General features: G+C 39.9%; 1 protein-coding gene across 1 annotated transcript; it reads left to right on the top strand.

Annotated features, from left to right (window-relative positions):
* Positions 1–12,236: 12,236 nt before the first annotated feature.
* Positions 12,237–21,091, top strand: ptchd1 (patched domain containing 1). The gene is made up of 3 exons (XM_052114189.1): positions 12,237–12,730; positions 15,236–15,899; positions 18,580–21,091. The coding sequence occupies exons 1-3, from the start codon at positions 12,305–12,307 to the stop codon at positions 20,229–20,231; spliced, it is 2,742 nt and encodes a 913-aa protein (XP_051970149.1). The 5' UTR covers positions 12,237–12,304; the 3' UTR covers positions 20,232–21,091.
* The last annotated feature ends 248 nt before the right edge of the window (positions 21,092–21,339 follow it).

Consider the following 21,339-nt stretch of genomic DNA (forward strand, 5'->3'; position numbering starts at 1 on the left):
CCCATTATGACATTCAGTTTGGAGTTCAGGAGATTGTCTTGACCAGGACCACACCCCTAAATGCATTGAAGCAACTGCCATGTGATTGGTTGATTAGAGAATTGCATTAATGAGAAATTGAACAGGTGTTCCTAATAATCCTTTAGGTGAGTGTATATATAGTTATATATAGAACTTCTGACTTCAACTATATATAATACAGTATATATATATACACACACACTGCCATAAAAGTTTGGGGTCACTTGACTGAAATGTTTCTCATGAAAAAATGATTATTATAATTGTGCCAACATATTAATTTATTTCATTACAAAACTAAAATGTTATATATAATATACTGTAAATTATACAAAAAAATGCAATTATCTGTTGTCCAATGTCTGTTTCTTTGCCCACTCTAATCTTTTCTTTTTGTTTTTCTGTTTCAAAAGTGGCTTTTTCTTTGCAATTCTTCCCATAAGGAATGCACCCCTGAGTCTTCTCTTTACTGTTGTACATGAAACTGGTGTTGAGCGGGTAGAATTAAATGAAGCTGTCAGCTGAGGACATGTGAGGCGTATGTTTCTCAAAGTAGAGACTCTGATGTACTTATACTCTTGTTTAGTTGTACATCTGGTCTTCCACATCTCTTTCTGTCCTTGTTACAGCCAACTGTCCTTTGTCTTTGAAGACTATAGTGTACACAATCTTCAGTTTTGTGTCAATTTCAAGCATTGTATAGCTTTCATTCCTCAAAACAATGATTGACTGATGAGTTTCTAGAGAATGCCAATTCTTTTTTTTTTTTGCCATTTTTGACCTAATATTGACCTTAAGACAAGCCAGTCTATTGCATACTGTGGCAACTTAAAAACAAACACAAAGACAATGTTAAGCTTTGTTTAATGGACCAAAATGTTTTCGTTACAAATTAGCAATTTAGCATGATTACTCAAGGATAAGGTGTTGGAGTGATGGCTGCTGGAAATGGAGCCTGTTTAGTTTTTATCAAAAATCACTTTGTGATCAGTTGAATGCCACTTTGGTGAGTTAAAGTACCAGTATCCTTCCAAAACAGCTAATCTGTACATTATTCCATATGCAGTTCTGTGCAAAAGTTTTAGACACTTGTGAAATATGTCGCATAGAGGATTTCTTAAAAAAAAATAATAATAATAAAAAAAAAAATATATATATATATATATATATATATATATATATATATATATATATATATAAACATAGTTTATCAATTAACATCATACTAAGTCCATAAGTACATAAAATAAGCTAAATCCATATTTGGTGTGACCACATTTGCCTTCAAAACAGCACCAATTCTCCTAGATACACCTGGACACAGTTTTTCTTGGTTGTTGTCAGATATGATGTTCCAAGCTTCTTGGAGAATTTGCCAGAGTTATTTTATTTATTAAGGTTGTCTTAGTTGCTTCTGTTTCATCATGTAATCCTAGACTGACTTGATGTTCAGTGGGGGGCTCTGTGGGGGGCATGCCATCTGTTTCAGGGCTCCCTGTTCTTCTATTCTATTTGCAAAGAAATGTTTGGGAGTCTAAAATGTATTGATACACTAAAGCTGAAGAAATCAATATCCATCTTAAGACAGGTGTTTTTTTGAAACATCCTATGTGCCTAAGACTTTTGCACAGTACTATATATATACATTAAACTTGTTTTAAGGATGTTTCAATATTTTGATAGGAAAACGAGAGAAAAACAATTATTTATTGTAGTGCAATTAACTTTAGACATGCATGTGCATGTTGTGTATTTATGTGAATTTGACGTGTGGTTGTTTTTTTTTTTTTTTTATAATTTCAAGGCTTTTAGAAAACTGTTTCTCTGGCAAAAGCTTGAACCGATTAATATGGACATAATGATGCACCTGTTACGAGCACTCCGAAAAGCTTTTAGAGGAATTCACACAAACACACTGACACCAAAACCTTTCCAACTAACACAGACAAAAACATACAAAGTGGGACAGAGAGACTGTAACGTTCAAGGATGTGCTGAGTCATTGTGTAAGAATAGTTCTCTTTCAAGCTCGCTCTCTCTCTCTCTCTCTCTCTCTCTCTCTCTCTCTCTCTCACACACACACACGCACACAATTTCTCTCTCCTTCTTTCTCTCTTCAGTTCAGTTGTAGTTTTTCTCCATTAAAGAAACTGACAGTTTGAACTTACAGTGGCTAATGCAGAAGCATTAAAAAAGCATTAAGTTTTAAAGTAAGATTAAAATTGCTTATTATGTGTCATGTGCATGTGCGTAGGTGTGTGCGTGTGATGAAGCAATGGGGCTGAATCATCACATTACCTTGCAGGCTGCGGTTTCCATAGCCCATCATTTACATATTTAACTTTCAGCCTATTAAAAGAGTAAATACTAAGCTTAGTCATGAGTCATGACTGACGCAGATCATCCGTTTTACCCATGTTTGTGTGTGTACAGCCTGTTTGTGTGGATCTATCTGAGGCGTGCAAAATACAACAAACACCCTTTTGTCATTCCAAACTTGTGAGACTTTCTTTCTTCTGTGGAACACAAAAGGAGAAGTTTAGCATAATGTACTGGTTACTCTTTTTAATAAAACCACAAGGAATGGACACATGAGGTTTCAAGCTACAAAAAGGATGCAAAAGCACCATAAAAGTATATTCCAAGTTTTCTAAAGTCATATCATAGCTTTGGTTGAGAAAAAAATGTAAAGTAATGTTCTGGGTTCAATACAAGTAAAGCTCAAACAACAGCATTTGTGGCATAATGTTGATTGCCACAAAACGAACTTCGATTTGTAAAAATCGTAGTTACAGTGAGGCACTTACAATGGAAGTGAATAGGGCCAGTTCATAAACATTCAAATATGCACAGTTTCAAGAGTATAGCCACAAGACATAAACTTTATACATGTTAACATGATTTTAATGTGATAAAATCTCTTACTAAGCTCATCAGTTTAAAGGTATATCCAAAATATAACAACTTTGTTGCCATGACGATGCAAGGCCGTAAACACCAAGCGATTTCATTACACTGAATTCATGTCAGCGCGTATAATCTTTACGTCTTGTAGCTACACCTTTGAAACAGTGTGTATTTTAATGTATATGAACTGGCCCAATTCACCTCCATTGTAAGTGCCTTACTGTAACACTGCTTTTTCATTCATTAATTTGTTATTCACTGACAATCTCTTCCTCAGTGAGCTGTTAACTTGAAAACTGCAAACAGTGAGTTGAACTCGAGAACCATATTGATCTATTTATCTATTTCATAAATGTATCAAATCAATTATGAATTGTGATAAAAAAGTGACTCAAATGAACTATTCATTCATAAGTCAGACATCATAAACCTTATTAATGCTGCAAGGAGAACAAGTACATATGTCAAGATTTTCAGTGAAAAACTATTTAAATTTTAGTCTGTGTCTCACACAAAGCTATTATATTGCTTTAGAAGACTTGGAATATAGTGTGTAAGATGTGTTCTACTGTTATGGTCCTTTTGCGCCCTTTAAATCTTGAAAGCTCCCGTCCCTGTTTGTGTAATTTCATGGAAATGAATGGGCCAGTGCATTCTGATAAACATCTCCTTTTGTGTTCCACAGAAGAAAGTAATAAAGTTTTTTAACAGCATGTAAATGAGTAATTTTATAATTTTCATATTTGAGTGAACAATCCCTTTAAATACAGAATGTTCTTCTGCCTGGAATTGGGATTGTGTAACAAAAATATCTCCAGTTGAACCTCAACATCTGAAGAAACGCTGCAAAATTATTTGATCCAATCATCCATCTTTTCATCAATCCATCCTCTCACTGTTCCTCTTTAATGTTCATGTTCATTGACTCAATCAGATAGTCCTATGGGTATTCTACTACAAACAACCATAAATGAATCAATAACTCAATAAGACAATGAATTATTAGTCTGAGTGAGGGGACCTGGGTAGCAAATTAATTACAATGATGAATGGTTTGATTCTGTCCATCTTATTGTAACCCTGTTTAGGTCATGAATACCTGGATAGTTGTACGCTCTTGCTTTGTCCCAGGGCAATAAACTAAATGGAACATAATCTTCAACATCCCTCATAATCATGCACTGACTGTTATCTTGCTTATTAACCAATTAATCATTAATCGCTTTCTCTTAATGGACACTGACTTCCGGTTCCTTCAGGGACAGTGGATTGCCTTTTTGTGCTGCCCGCTTATTCTTTTACAACTGCTGTGAATTAAACAAGAACATTAAATATCTCAATGAGAGTGACTCATTTAAAATGAGATAGCATTCGTCACTGAATTAGCTTAAGGCAATTTGCACAACACAGTGAGTGAAGGAGGCGTCTTCCTTCAGGATGGTAAATTGCTCAGAACAAGAGTCCTTTTCTACATGGCTGCGTAAAGTGAGGTAAGGCAAGGAAAATAGGGAATAAGGCAAGCTAATTGATTTAATAGCCAAGCAAAAGCTGTTATAGACTGTAATTAAAAGGAGAGTTAGAGAGAGTGAAAGAGAAGATAAAGGGACACTTTTGCACATTGGTCCAGTGTTCCCAGTGCTGCATGTGCAGACGTCTCAATCTTCTATCGTTAGAGCTTTCCTTCCCCTGAGTTAAATCTAACTGCCTGGCCAATGAAAGCATGATTCTCTATATTAAATGGTTAGTTTGTTATTTTACCCTGAAATGAAAGCTCTGTTATCATTTACTCACCCTTAGTTTGTTCCACAGTTATCTTTCTGACTTGGAACATAAAAGAAGATTTTTAACAGAATCTCCAGGCTGAACATTCTGTTGGATACAGCCTGATCTCAAATTACATGACTGTGTAATGTCCACTAAAAGCAAATTAAATGTTCTCCCAAACAGAAATTTGTAAGGTTAATGCTCTATCGAGTTTTAAATCAACAAAATCTACCTCCCAACCCTAAACCTTAAACTTAACCGACAGTGTCAAAAAAATCAAATGTGAGATAAAAAATGCAATTGCTGAAGCAACAAAGTAATTTGTGTTGCTTCTGTGACATTTTTTGCTTATTTGTCAACTTGCATGCATATACTTTCAGAAACACTTCTCATATTCTATAACTCTGCTTTAAAGTGAATGGCATCTACGCTAATATTATTCTATTTCTTTCCCTATCTCAACCTCAGGATACATATCCTGAGGTTACCAGATCCAGTTTGGTCTTGCCCGATATCCCAATCCAACTGCTTTGTGTCGCTGAGTGATGACTACTAACTGCAGCCTGTGCCAGCCAGTCATCAGTTTAGTCTACTATGATGGACTTCACAGAGGATAAACTGCTACCAACTTCAAGTGTAAGACATGGGATACTTCACTGGCTACTGCCTAAACCTTGGACTTAGGATGACCTTCACCGTAAATGAACTGCCACAAGCTTCCAGTCAGACTGTGATGCATCTCACTGACCTCTGCCTGCATCATCCTGGTCATAGAATGGACTACACTCTCTTAAAATGGAATACACAGACACTATATAATGCCAATGAAAGCCTTCATCAGCCAAAAACAAAGGACAATGCATCTGTGTGTACTTGCATAAATGTATTCAGAATGGATTTTAGTCATTAATTTTACTGTTCATACAAAATCCTTTTGTTTAAACATTGACCACCAACATCTACTCAGTTTATTCATTTAACCCATGACTTGAATTACACATATTTCATGCTGTTTACCCAGAGGGGTTATTTTAGCAGGAAACTGCCACAACGTAAAAATTATTTAGCAAAAATGCAGGAATAGTCATTTGATTCTGTGAGACCAAGTTGGTTCCTTTTGTGTTGCACAAGAAAAAAGTAATACGGTTTGGAAAGTCAATGATTTTTGGGTAAACTAGTCCATTAAAACAACAATGCCTCGCTCTCTCTCTCCCAAAATAATTAACTGTTACTGTACCTTATGTCTATCTCATAAAAAGGTTAAAAAACAACAAAGCCTGCCTCTTTTTCAAACTCTGCCTCCATTGTTATTTTCTTTGAGCTGCAAAGCCAAGAATCCAAATTTTGGGATAACAGGCTTCTTTTTCAGGATTATTGTTTGGAGAGTTCAATTGTGAAGGAAAGAAATGAAAAATTCAGAGTACGTAGAATGAGTAGGGGTACTGAATGTACTATAACTGTAAGAGGATACAGCCTGAACACTATTCAATTGAGGACTTGCAGTTTATATGTGTATGGAAGATAGATGCATTAAAATTCATTAAGATGGATATGATAGTTCCTAAAATGTGATGTCCAATAACTGTGGTGGATCAGGGGGACAGTGGTGGCTCAGCAGTTAGTCTGGGTTACTGACCAGAAGGTCGGGGGTTCAAGCCCAGCACCAACAAGATGCCACTGTTGGGCTCTTAAGCAAAGCCCTTGAACCTATGTTCAGACCTATGGCTGACCCTGCAATCTGACTCCAGCTTAGCTGGGATATGTAGTGGAAAAACAATGTCACTGTATACACTCACCTAAAGGATTATTAGGAACACCATACTAATACTGTGTTTGACCCCCTTTCGCCTTCAGAACTGCCTTAATTCTACGTGGCATTGATTCAACAAGGTGCTGAAAGCATTCTTTAGAAATGTTGGCCCATATTGATAGGATAGCATCTTGCAGTTGATGGAGATTTGTGGGATGCACATCCAGGGCACGAAGCTCCCGTTCCACCACATCCCAAAGATGCTCTATTGGGTTGAGATCTGGTGACTGTGGGGGCCATTTTAGTACAGTGAACTCATTGTCATGTTCAAGAAACCAATTTGAAATGATTCGAGCTTTGTGACATGGCGCATTATCCTGCTGGAAGTAGCCATCAGAGGATAGGTACATGGTGGCCATAAAGGGATGGACATGGTCAGAAACAATGCTCAGGTAGGCCGTGGCATTTAAACGATGCCCAATTGGCACTAAGGGGCCTAAAGTGTGCCAAGAAAACATCCCCCACACCATTAAACCACCACCACCAGCCTGCACAGTGGTAACAAGGCATGATGGATCCATGTTCTCATTCTGTTTACGCCAAATTCTGACTCTACCATCTGAATGTCTCAACAGAAATCGAGACTCATCAGACCAGGCAACATTTTTCCAGTCTTCAACTGTCCAATTTTGGTGAGCTCTTGCAAATTGTAGCCTCTTTTTCCTATTTGTAGTGGAGATGAGTGGTACCGGTGGGGTCTTCTGCTGTTGTAGCCCATCCGCCTCAAGGTTGTGCGTGTTGTGGCTTCACAAATGCTTTGCTGCATACCTCGGTTGTAACGAGTGGTTATTTCAGGCAAAGTTGCTTTCTATCAGCTTGAATCAGTCGGCCCATTCTCCTCTGACCTCTAGCATCAACAAGGCATTTTCGCCCACAGGACTGCCGCATACTGGATGTTTTTCCCTTTTCACACCATTCTTTGTAAACCCTAGAAATGGTTGTGCGTGAAAATCCCAGTAACTGAGCAGATCGTGAAATACTCAGGCCGGCCCATCTGGCACCAACAACCATGCCACGCTCAAAATTGCTTAAATCACCTTTCTTTCCCATTCTGACATTCAGTTTGGAGTTCAGGAGATTGTCTTGACCAGGACCACACCCCTAAATGCATTGAAGCAACTGCCATGTGATTGGTTGATTAGATAATTGCATTAATGAGAAACTGAACAGATGTTCCTAATAATCCTTTAGGTGAGTGTATGTGCAAAATGTATAGAGTGCGACAAAAACAATAAAGGCTGCTTCAATATATTACAATCTACTTGAATCCTAACCTTAAATTCAACACTAACCCAACAGTGTTTGTTTATGGATTAATATACAGTAGTACTTAGTAGTATTTTAATATAATGTACGTGTATCTATATAATTTAAATTTGTGAACATGGATATGACTTTTTGTTAAAAACATGTCAGTTTGCCTAAACTGTAGGCAATGTAAAATCTGAGGACATTAAAACCTGAAATCACCAAAATTGAAGGGACAAGCCATTGGGAAAACTGCTTAGTAAACATACTAAATGGCTAAATGAAAGTCTAAAAACTTTAAAATAAATAAAGAAGAAAAACCTATGAGGGTTATGCTTAGGGATTTACTGTCAATGGAAGTATCCAACATTATAGATAAATGTGGATTTTATTTAATTTGTAAATATGTTTAGCATTTCTTGTGAGCATGTGGTGAGGATTACATTGCAGATCTTGTGCCCAGTTTGAATCAGCAGGATGCAATGTACCAATAAACTTAAGGATTCATATTCACAAAGTTCAATCTCTCTCTCTCTCTCTCTCTCTCTCTCTCTCTCTCTCTCTCTCTCTCTCTCTCTCTCTCTCTCTCTCTCTCTCTCTCTCTCTCTCTCTCTCTCTCTCTCCATGAATCCTATTCCTGAATTATTCCTTACAATAGTCTTTGTCTGTGCACATTCTCTGTGTTCTGTATCAGAGACAGGAAGAGACACATATGGAATGGTTTTATAGTCCTCTGTCATCATATATGAGGGGTCCACAAAGTAAATACATGCTACACTCAATCTCCACTTTATCTGCTCTTTTTGTTTGTGGCATCTCAGGATGAAATCATCAATAGGACAGATGGAGAGGTGGAGGAATGGAGGAATAGTATATGAGTGCAGTGATCCCAGAAGACCAAGATGATAAATTAAAGGTGTTGGTGGCAAATAGAAAACACTCAAACTACAAAGACATGAAAGAGGTGAAGAAGATGAGGCTGTGGAAGTGAATCTTGCACCTTTCCTCATTTATACTAACACATACTTGCATACCTACATTATGAGTACTTCCATAGACTACTATAGTTTTCTTACTGAGTTAATGAGTAAACTCAGTGATAATGAATACATAAAGAAACTTTCTTCATTTTTACATTTTCATTAAAACATTGTTAAGTATGTTTGTTAGGCTGCTGGAAATACAGTGACATTGAATTATCCTGACATTTTGGTCCCCAGGTATACCTGCACAGTGCGAGCATGCACGCACACACGCACGCACGCACGCACGCGCACACACACACACACACACACACACACACAAACATGTTGCTGTGGCTATACTTATGAGGATTCTCCATAGACATAATTATTTTTAGACTGTACAAACTATAGATTCTATCATTCTAACCCTAACTCTACCCCTAAACCTAACCCTCACAAAAAAAATTCAGCATTTTTTTACATTTTCAAAAAAACGATTTAGTATGTTTTTTAAGCTACTTGAATTATGGGGACACTATGTCCTCATAACCCTCTCATTTATGGCATAATACCCTTGTAATTACCCGTTTGTAACCTAAAAAATTTCCTTGTAAACCACCCAAACCTCAATAATGAAAATTACATTATTGATGGTCAATTCACATGTCCAATCTTTTCATGCTTGTCTCACCCTCTCTTTCAGGTCTCCTTATATATCAATCATATCATATATATCTATCATCAACTTTTCCCCAGACTCAGAGGAAGTACTGCATACAGTAGGAAGTAGACTGAGTTCTACTCAGTTCAAGGTATCTCTAAAGTGTGATCTTTTAAAGTCTGATCTTTGACTCTTTCCAAAAAGATTAATTGCCCTCTAGGATGTACATTTCTACTTTATAAGACCAAACAACCACCTCATCTATTTTCTCATAAGTTCAGATTCTCCAGAGACTGAACTTACTGTTAAGGTGCTTTTACGGCAACAAACATTTTCTCTTCTCTCCCAAAATAAACTCCCTTTATCTTTTCTCTGCTATCAAATACAAACTTGCTTCATGGACTTTTATTGTCCTAAAGCTCTGCAGTCTGAGCAGCGGGTGCAGTATGAATTGCATTTGCACATTTATAAATCTAGAAGTCTACTAGATACATTTCAATCATAATGTTTTCTTCTAAATCTGCATAGTACACACATTCACTCCTCATGAGGCTTAAAACATGGGCCCAAACACAAAAACACAGAGACACCCACTCAAACAGGTATCATCACTGACACTAAACGCATACAGCACTCTCAGCTATGAAGTCACAATGGGGCCCAAAGCTGTAGCCATGGAAACCACTCTTTGTCAGTTTGCTGGAGCGATATGGCAAAGCATGGGTTACAGGAGGCATCGGCGATGGTTACCATGGCAATAAACATATGAAACAGTGACGATCATTACAAGCTCTGCTTTAGGTCAAAGGTTAGACGAAGGAAATGGAACCATGCGGCAGAAAGTACATTGGCATTTAGACTCCATTTGGACAGCCTCACTGCTGTGGCTTTCAATAAACCACATAGTAGCATAAATAATTGAGATGTTCGAATTTGGATATGTAACAAAAAAGAGAGAATAAATAATTCTCTGAGTAGAGACTGGATGAGACATGCATGGGTAAGTCAAGAACCATGCCGCTGAAGACAGTTCCAGTGTTGTTTTACAATCTTTCTCCCAGAGACTGTCTGTCTGAGGAAGCTGGACAGTCTGGGACAGTTTAACCCTGGCCTTGATTTGACTTTCTCTGAATATGTAATAAGAGTATGCAATAGAAAATAGGTGCAAATTTCAGGGAAAAGATGAGACAATAACTTCTAAAGGAATAATGTAAACTCCACATATCTGAGTTTAGGATTCTCAAATACCCAGTTTCCACCTTAAACATATTTTGGATCCTCTAAAAAGACTTCGCAACAAAGTGGCACTGGCATTGATCTCTGTCCATGGTGCTGAATCAAAGCTGGCTTACCGTTCTAGAGAAAACTAAAAGCGAAACAATTATCGTCTTACACCTAAAGCATTTCTGATTCACAATTCAATGCTATGCGTATATGCTGTGACGGTATTTTTGCATGTAGAAATCTACATATATTATTTGGAAACAGTGTCTATAACACTTCTTGTTTATAATAAGGTCATCTCTCTGTCTGTGTTGTATCTCCTACAGTATATGGTCTAACGTTAACAGACCAATCAGAAAAGCTTTCCTCTCGCCTTTTGACCACCCCATTCCCTTGGTGTAATGAGGATGGGAATGGGGAGGGGGTACCTGTGATCCGCACTCGTCCACCGCTCGCGCATAATTTAATAGAGCAACACTGCGCGAGGCGAGGCAGTATTCACAATCACCGGCTTGCTCTCCACGAAACTGGAACTTCAGAATCAGCGCAGTACCTAATTGACCAATTAAGTGCCGCATCGCCTACGATAGTGAATCTTTTATGTGGAGCGATCTTGTGTCTCCCAGGAGCAGAGGGTATATTAACGAATGCCTTAACACCTTGAAACAGCATACTTGACTAAATCGATAAGCAATGCCCACAAGTGGCCGAGCTGGAGCTGCGCGGAGCCGGCGGCACGCATTCTGCACCGCGGGTCGGTGGTGGAGATTCATGTTTCTCGAATGGTAACAGCGGACAGCTGTCGTGCAGGGCGCGGTGCTGAATTTACCCCGCAGATTATTATGGATCAATGACACGCACCTCGTAGATAATGGAATATACAAAACTGTATTTGCGCATTTGTAACTGTGCGCTATAGTAAGTGTGAAGCTGGGCGTGCATGACCAGTTCACTGTTTTTAATAAACCGGTTCGAATCAGTGCTGAAATGAACTTCATGCCTGGTTTCTTAAAACGGTACTCTGAAGATATCCAAAGCGTCAAAGTGATTTGGTTCTGTTAGGCGAACAGAGCATATGATTTCTGACCGCATTCGTGGAAATTGGCGGGTCTGTCAATCTCTCAGATGGCTTGAAACTGTAAAAACGTGACTGGTAATATTTAAGAACCATCCGCTTTTGTCATTCCCCGCTGCTTGTCTTTAAATGTAACCATACCGGATTAGCAAGGCAAGTATATTTAACACATTTCATAGCTACACAATGGTAATTGTAAGTGCTTTACATACAAATGATAAAGTGAATAAAGAACAATTGAGGAATAAAAAAATAAAATATATATATATATATATATATATATATATATATATATATATATATATATATATATATATATATATATATATATATATATATATATATATATATATATATATATATATATATATATATATATATATATATATATTTAAAAATATTTTTAAATGAATACAAATGTAAGAAAATGCATATAAAAAACATATGAGACAATTAAGTGAATATATTAAAAAGATAATGAAGCATTTTCATCCTGACTTATCTGTTTGGTACTTTGTAGAAAAGTAATTGTAGCGGAGCATGCATCTTAGGACCTGAGATTCGACGTAACGCTTCATTATTTCAGTGATCCAGCTGCGTGGGTTGAACATTGATGCTCGATTTCTCTGATGCTGGTGACCAGGCGGTGGGAGAGGCTCGCGACCCGCACATTGTTCCTCGCCCTTGCGCTGTTGCTGCATTCTAGGATGTTGCGACAAGTGTTGCACGAGGGGCTCAGGACGTCATTCCACAAACTGGGCCACTTTGTAGCCAATCACCCGGTGTTTTTCGCCTCCGCACCCGTGTTGATCTCCATCCTGCTCGGCGCGAGCTTCAGCAGATACCGCATAGAGGAAAACGTGGAGTACCTGTTGGCGCCCAAGCACAGCCTTGCGAAGATCGAGGGGAACTTGGTGGATAGTTTGTTCCCCGTGAACCGGTCCAAGCACACTCTCTACTCGGATTTGCAGACACCCGGGAGATATGGCCGGGTCATCGTGACCTCCCGGAGAGGGAGCGTGTTGGACCCTCACCACGTCAATACAGTCCTGAAGGTAAGCGAGATTTTACTGAGAGTAGTTAGTTGCATTGTTTCACTGCTTGAGTTGTTATAATAGTGTTGTCAGGGTTCCACAAATCAATATTTAGTTACTGTAATTTAGCTACTTTTCTGACAAGTGTTGTAACTTTGCAAAAAAGAAACATCCCTTTTTCAGGACACTGTATTTTAAATATAATTTTATAAAAATCCAAATAACTTTACAGATCTTTATTGTAAAGGGTTTAAACAATGATTTCCATGCTCATTTAATGAACCATAAATAATTAATGAACATGACACCTGTGGACACTAACAGCTTACAGATGGTAGGCAATTAAGGTCACAGTTATAAAAACTTAGGACACTAAAGAGTCATTTCTACTGACTCTGAAATTCACCAAAAGAAGTTGTAAGGCAGGCCCTTACCAGACATCACCGGCAACAACGTCACCTATGGGCACAAACCCACCTTCGCTGGACCTGAGAGGACTGGCAAAAAGTGCTCTTTACTGACGAGACACAGTTTTGTCTCACCAGGGGTGATGTCAGACTTCAGTTTATCGTCGAAGGAATGAGGGATACACCGAGTCCTGTACTCTGGAGCGGGATCGATTTGGATGTGGAGGGTCTGTCATGGTCTGGGGCGGTGTGTCACAGCATCATAAGTCTGAGCTTGTTGTCATTGCAGGCAATCTCAATGCTGTGTGTTACAGGGAAGACATCCTCCTCCCTCATGTGGTACCCTTCCTGCAGGCTCATCCTGACATGACCCTCAAGCATGACAATGCCACCAGCCATACTGCTCGTTCTGTGCGTGATTTCCTGCAAGACAGTAATGTCAGTGTTCTGCCATGGACAGCGAAGAGCCCAGATCTCAATCCCATTGAGATGAGCACGTCTGGGACCTGTTAGATCGGAGGGTGAGGGCTAGGGCCATTCCCCCCAGAAATGTCCGGGAACGTGCAAGTGCCTTGGTGGAAGAGTGGGGTAACATCACACAGCAAGAACTTGTGCAGTCCATGATGAGGAGATGCACTGCAGCATTTAATGCAGCTGGTGGTTACACCAGTTACTGACAGATTTTGCCCCCTTTGTTCAGGGACACATTATTCCATTTCTGTCACATGTCTGTGAAAGTTGTTCAGTCTATGTCTTAGTTGTTGAATCTTTTTATGTTCATACAAATAAATATTTCAGGAACAGTGCAGCTTAAGTATTAACATGTGGCCTACTTTATTCTCTTGTAACAGCTTTTCAAATCCAGCTCCAAACTTCACCTCACATATTACCCCAACCTTTCTGGGTGGGTTTCAAATGAAATATGATACTGACAACATGTTCTCATACTGGCTAGAAACCTTACTTTCAAGTGGACACTTCACCTTATTTTGTAGAATGTACATGACATTTTGCCTTCACATCATAGAGATGTTTTGCTGGCAAATTGACTATTTTTGTGAGAAAAGTACTCACTTGTGCTGCCTTCAAACGTATCTTTCTAACATGAAACATTCATTTCTATTTTCTTAAGCTGATTTAACTAAGCCTGAGACATGAGCACCATCCACATCTCATAGACTTCTTATTATTCATATGGCATTGTATTCTCCAGATATAGAAACTCGTTTGTATTCTCTTCGCATCATAACACAACAGGTCTTGGTATAACCTTGTACACTGTATCAAAGTAACAGACCACCTTTGAGAAAGGGTTTAGCTTTCCTCAGTGCTGAGGCATGATTTGATATCTGATCTGGTTCTGAAAAAAGGAAACATCATTGTTTAAAATGATTTTATTTGATTATTTGCAGCATTTCTATGCCTGTTGTTCCCTATGTGTAAAAAGCAGTCAGCCCATAGACACTATCTGTCTAGGTCAGAGACAGTAGGCATGCAGATGTCATGCTTCAGTAGCCAACCAAGGGTTAATTATCAAGCTTGAGCAATTAGAGGCCTGATTGGTGTTTGTCTGACATTTTGTTGCTGCTTGAGGAGGTTGGAGCACTGGAGGAGGCGACTGACTACAGCTTCCCTGGTAATCTGGGTCTGACACGGTCTAATCACTGGCATTAATAAAGTGAAGTGACTGACCTCCGAGGACGATCAATCTACCTCTGACTTAGCTCTAGAAAAAATTCTAAAAAGTTTTCTTTTGTTTTGTTTGCCTTAAAGTGTATTTAAACATGAAGTAAAACTGTTGGCCCACTCCTCCTGCAGTGACATGCTTTCTTGTTGCCTGGCAACAAGGCAGTTGCAACTAACTGCTTGGAAATGTTGACATAATAAAATGCTCAGTTTCAATACACTCAATTTGTGTGTCTGAATGTATTAAGGATATTTACTATTTGTAAAATTTCATGATGAATAAAACATGACACATTTATAACATTACCCAAATGCAATGGCATCCTATATAGCCATCTGTTCATTGAATAAAATGTAGCCTGTTATCCCTGTTAACTTATGTATACTTAATAGTATAATGTTTCTCTTTATCTCCCTACTCCTCAACCCCAAGCTACATAACACAATCACTCAGATCCAGGTCCCTATGCTGGGCTTCAACTACACCTTTGCTCACCTCTGCCTACTGGATGACAGCAAGAGCTGCATCGTAGATGACATCCTGCGTGTTCTGGAGGAGATGAGGTTAGCACGGGCTTCCAACCGGTCCATACCCACTCTGTATTACCCCATCACCAGACTCAAGGATGGGCGAGAAGCCTACATAGGCCACCAGCTGGGAGGTGTCCAGGCAGGTGGAGGGCTAAATGGTGTGCGTTCTGCTCGAGCCCTTCAGCTCACATACTACCTGCAAGTGGCCAGTCCACTGAATGAAGTGGTGGCAGCACGCTGGGAGCTGCTGTTTTGCAGAGAGCTGGATAACTTTGGAAAAGCTCATCCAGAGCTTGGCTTGTACCCCTTCACATCCTCTTCTCTGCAAAGGGACTTCCAAAGGACCAGCCGGGTGTCAGAGCGGCCGCTGCTCTTCAGCCTGGCTGTATGTCTCTCGCTGGCCATGCTGTGCTGCTCGATGCGGGACTGTGTGCGTACTAAGCCCTGGCTGGGTCTGCTGGCTCTGGTGACCGTCAGCCTGGCTACACTCACCTCTGCAGGCATCTTCAACCTTACTGGAGGAAAATACAATTCAACATACCTGGGCATCCCTTTTGTCATGTTGGGTAAGATTATATTTCTCCTTCCAGTCCTTGCCTGATGCATAAAAATTACAATCATTCTGGCAATGATTTATCTACCTGTGCTTTGTGTCTTTTCTTTCTACTCATTTATCGTCACTGTTGTTCTCATATTCATTCAATGTACATTAGCATTTGTGACTGTATTCCTAAAGCTCTGATCAGAGCTCTCAGGTTCAGTGATTGCACCTACTGACTGACCGCCTCAGCTGCACACTGCACTTTTGTCAAGCTATATCATTAAAAATGGAACGCTCCACATCAAAGATATTCCTAATAGAGTCCAACAGAGCAGCTTTAGAGGAATTCCATCTTCTTCTTTTGTGATCTGTTCCTGAGCCAGTCTGGATGAATCAGCTGTGTGAATGCAGAACAGATTCACACTAACAGATTTCTTGCGACTAATTACAAACACACTTGCAGGCATCCTGACATATAACATCCATCTCTCTTACATTCTCTTGGCCATCTCTTACACACAGTAATTAGTGCCATGTGTGGGAGGAGGGGTCTGTTGACTGGAGTACAAAGAGAAAATAACTGGCTGGGTGGAAAGATAGAAGAAATGAGAATAAAATAATGGATAGAGGGAAGGGGTGCTGGGAAAAATAGAACCATTGAAAGATGCATATTTTGTGAGCTGGGAGATAGCATGTTTAGATTGACCCACCTACTCAACACAAAATTACATTTCTATCTCTGACTCAGGCCGTCGTCTGTGTCCTTGTCAAAAAGCTTCTATGCTGTTCAATCTTGTCCTTGTCAATTGTGCCACTCCTCGTTTTAGCAATCCCAGAATTCTCCCCGCTGGTTTCCAATTGCAGCCAGAGAGAGACAGAATCTCCTTGCAGCTCTCCCGCAGAGCAGTTTCCTACAGGGTAAAAACAAAACTTGTTAAAGCCGCCAATGTTGTCACATATAAATGCCTTGCAGGCTACTCTTACAGGGTTGAATAGGGTTCAGAAAAAAGCAGGGATGTCATTCCAGAATTACAGATGTCTGACAAAATATTAGGTCTTATCTCTGTAATCCACCAGCCTCTTATTTAAAACAAATTCCATTACAAGGACATTAGCCCGCATCTAGGATCATGTGACAGTCCTCTGATGATGGTGGAAAGATGTAGGGAGGAGATATCATAGACCATAATTGAAAAGATTAATATAATGTTTATGAAGAGAGAAAGACTGTTGTGTTGTCTTGGGAGATGGGCAAAGATATTTAGGTGATGTGCATATTGAAAATATTTCAGTCTCTATAGAAGTTAAAAGTAGACCAAAATGGTTATTTTATTAAAGACAAAAAATACTGAGAGAGAGAGAGAGAGAGAGAGAGAGAGAGAGAGAATGCACACAGAGAAATTGTGTAAAAACAAAGTATACAAGAAAACTCAAAATAGGAATCTATTAATATATCTCTTTCCCTTTCTCCCTCTATTCATCTCTTTTATTCTTGTTTGTTCAGTTTAGAAGCAGCCTTCTCTTTCTGTCCATTAGTTTTACTTTGAGACCTGTAACCTGGACCAAAATCAGTACACTTGAGCCTAATCATGGAGGCCATGAACTCAGGTCAGCGCTGTCTGGTCATTCTGCTCATTATAGTGCTGGGCATAGTTCCCATGTAAGTGTGAGATGCAGTAGCAGCTACATTGGACCAAGGGAACCTCCATCATGAATGATGAGTCACTGATGCTGTGGCAACCCTGTAGGTGAGAGCCATCTGCTCATTCTGCATGCACAAGAGAGTGATGTGGAAAGTGCAAGAGGAAAAATCAAACTGAAAAAAGAGCAGAAAATGTGATTGCTCATATTCACTCAAATTCAAACAATTCAACATGTTAAAAATATACAGTATGTTGCTGTGTTAATAGTATTAACTCCATCTTCATTTGGACTTTATATTCAGTCGTGGACCCCAGCTCCCTTTATGTCAACCTCTGAAAGTAGGTTAATGTCTTGGGCTTTTGTGTTGTCCCAAGGCTACAGGGGCTGTCAGCTTTTCTCACAACTGTCCTTTCTCTTTTCGTCAGATCAATTTTACATGACATGTGGCTACTGTGTGTGTATGTGTAACTAAAATTTATTTAGCTACAAATTCATCAGCTGTGAAGATGGAGGGGGAGTGAGTAGGCTAGAGTTAGATCACGCTCTGTAAATAGAGGCGGTGTTGGCCAAGAGGCTTCTTTTGCTCTTTTTTCATGACTAGCTCCTTCCTTTATTTTGATTAATTTTCCAGTTAATTGGGCTGGTGATGTATTAGTCTGCTGGAGCTATAGATTAGGAATGGTGTTTTCCTATAGGCTGAAGATTTCAGTGAGTTTTATTAGAGTTGGATTTTAGTGGATGTACAAATGCTGCAGCGTACAGATGCACTAAACACACTCTATATCTAAGCTTATTTGAAACAAGCAGTGCCACAGAAGGATAAAGAGAGCATCTGTTGTTCCCTCACATTCATTGTCCCACATGCAGCTACAGAGCGACAGTCTTGTCACCACTTTATTTAATTATTTATGTTCCCCCTTTTTCCAGCAGCCTTTTGTGTAATTTGAAAGAGACGCCTGCCAAAATCATTCAAAGCTATGGTTAGATCATTTCACTTTACATTTTTCAATTTGGGTTAATAAATCACTGAAAAAAGTATTTTTTCTCATCATCTCTTACAGGTCATGGCTTGTTTGGCACATTTGAAATGCTGTCATCTTGGCGCCGGACTCGCGAGGACCAGCATGTGAAGGAGCGGGTTGCAGCAGTGTTCTCAGACTGTATGCTGCCCTTTACGGCCAGCACGGCCTTGCACGTGGTCACCTTCGGCATTGGGGCCAGTCCGTTCACCAACATCGAGGCTGTACGACTCTTTTGTCGAAATGCCTGTATCTCAGTCCTCTTCAACTACCTCTACATCCTCACCTTCTATGGCTCCAACCTAGTGTTTGCCGGCTACCTGGAAAACAACTACCGTCACAGTCTGTTTTGCAGGCGTGTACCGAAACCAGAGTTACTGCAACAGAAGCCGGCATGGTATCGGCTCCTCATGTACACACATTACAATGAAGAGGCCCCAGATGCTGGACCTCTGCATGCTTATGAAAGTCACCTGCTGTTAGCATTCATGAAGCGGTACTACTGTGACTGGATCACCAACACCTATGTTAAACCCTTTGTGGTTCTTTTTTACTTGGTGTATGTTTCCTTCGCCCTCATGGGCTACCTTCAGGTCAGTGAGGGTTCAGATCTTAGTAATGTGGTTGCCACAGAAACAAGTACTATAGCATATACCCGTGCCCAGCAGCGCTATTTCAGCAGTTACAGCCCTGTGATTGGCTTCTACATCTACGAGTCTATAGAGTACTGGAACACCAGCGTGCAAGAGGACCTACTGGAGTACACCAAAGGGTTTGAACGTATCTCCTGGTTTGAAAGTTACCTCAATTACCTTCATGGGCTGAACATCACTACTAGCCTGTCACGCAGCAATTTCACTGAACGACTGCGATCTGGCTTTTTGCTGCAACCACATTATGTGCACTTCTCGGATGATATCATATTTGCAAAACGTGTAGATGGGGAATTTGATGTGGTGGCTTCACGTATGTTTCTTGTGGCTAAGACAACAGAAAACAAAAGAGAGGAGATGTCAATCCTACTGGACACATTGAGGAAGTTGTCGCTGACCTCAAGGGTAAAGTTTATCATCTTTAATCCCTCCTTTGTGTATATGGACCGCTATGCCTCATCTGTTGGAGCACCGCTGAAGAACTCTTGCATTGCTGCATTGTTTCTGCTGTTTTTTTCAACCTTCTTGGCAGCTGACCCACTGGTAAATGCCTGGCTAACTGTGACAGTAACCTCTGTTGAGTTTGGTCTGGTAGGGTTCATGACTCTGTGGCAGGTAGAGTTGGATTGTGTCTCAGTACTATGTCTGATTTATGGGGTGAACTATGCCATAGATTCCAGTGCTCCTCTGGTGTCTGCATTTGCTCTTGGAAGAGAATCCACCCGTACGCGCTGGGTGAAACTGGCTCTGGAGCGACATGGAGTTCCTGCCCTTCAGAGCTACTTATGTTATGGGGCTGCACTGCTTCCCTTAGCGGCTGTGCCCTCTAACCTCACCCGCACGCTCTTCAGGTGCCTCTTTCTTACTGCCATCATTACCGCCTTCCACTGTTTGGCCATCCTCCCCGTCCTACTCACCTTCCTGCCTCCCTCCAAGAAAAAAAGGAGGGAGAGAAAGAATGCTGCAGAAAACAGTGAAGAGATTGAGTGTGTAGAGATGGTGGACAGCACACGTGTGGTTGATCAGATTACCACTGTCTGACCACATGACCAAAAGAGAGAGGCTGCCTGGAGAATATAATAGAGGGAAAAAAAACACCTCCAGGGGGTGGCAGAGGAAGGCCTGAGATATAAGAGATAAGAGAGCCTGAGTGCAGCTGGACTTCTAGTTTCCATATTTAAAAGCCTCTAGGCTTTGAGGTATGTTGTGGGCATACTTTAGCATAAACAAGTTTGAGCCCACTTTTTAAGTAAGGCTTTGTTGTGATGGTAAAAGCAGTAGATGAGTCTGAGGTTGAGCCATTAAAGCTAGGCCTTTTTTAATGGTAAAAGCCCTGTGCAGGATTTGTTGAAGCTCAATGTCCATCGCTCACAGTGAGGACAGAGAGCCAGATGAACCATGTTGCAGATTATCACAGAGAAGTCTCCTCTTGTCTGCAGTCTTACAGAAGTGGAGGAGATCTCTTGCTTTAACAAGGTATTGATGGAGACATACAATGTCTCTGGTACCATTGTAATGCCCCAGTACCATATCATACTAAGACTTTCATGGGGCACAAAGCTAAAGACCAAGCAACTATATTCATATTTGCTGTTAGCCTTGACTTTACGGCACCTGATATCATCTCTCCCCTGAGACTAGATGTGTTGTTGAAACCATATATTTGTCTCTAAGGATTTAGTGGTATTAAAAACGCACAATTCTTGAAAAGGTTAATATCTCAATCCATTCATTTTTCTCCACTCAAAATCACCTCCCCACCCTTGACCAAATACTGTATGTATCAGAGGCATTGAAGGCTGATCTTCTACAAAGGGATGTACAGTATGAAGGTCCCGGTATACTTCATACCAAACTGAAGAACAAATGGGTGTGATGTCATTTCAAACTAAATCTGGCTAAATAGAAGGTGTTTTTGAGTTTGTTTCAGTGGTTCATAACTTCTTATCTGTGACTTTTGTCTACAAAGTGAATAAAAGTTACTTAAATACTCTTTTTAAAAATTCACTCTGTTGTTTGATATGCTGCTTCACTCATGTGCCGTTTGCAGCCGAAAGCCATTCACACATCTGCCTAAAGTGAGATTTGCATTTTATCATCATTCTTTTGTCTGTATTCTGCCAATTAACACTGTTTTATGCACTCATTA

The sequence above is a fragment of the Xyrauchen texanus genome, chromosome 41, assembly GCF_025860055.1.
Source record: "Xyrauchen texanus isolate HMW12.3.18 chromosome 41, RBS_HiC_50CHRs, whole genome shotgun sequence".
Taxonomy (NCBI): domain Eukaryota; kingdom Metazoa; phylum Chordata; class Actinopteri; order Cypriniformes; family Catostomidae; genus Xyrauchen; species Xyrauchen texanus.

What these genes read in the sequence shown, in the direction of transcription:
- ptchd1 (XM_052114189.1), top strand. Translation starts at nt 12,305, where the DNA reads ATGCTGGTGACCAGGCGGTGGGAGAGGCTCGCGACCCGCACATTGTTC. An exon ending in ACGTCAATACAGTCCTGAAG is followed by an intron (nt 12,731 to 15,235) that starts GTAAGCGAGATT and finishes CTCAACCCCAAG; the next exon opens with CTACATAACACAATCACTCA. An exon ending in CATCCCTTTTGTCATGTTGG is followed by an intron (nt 15,900 to 18,579) that starts GTAAGATTATAT and finishes CATCTCTTACAG; the next exon opens with GTCATGGCTTGTTTGGCACA.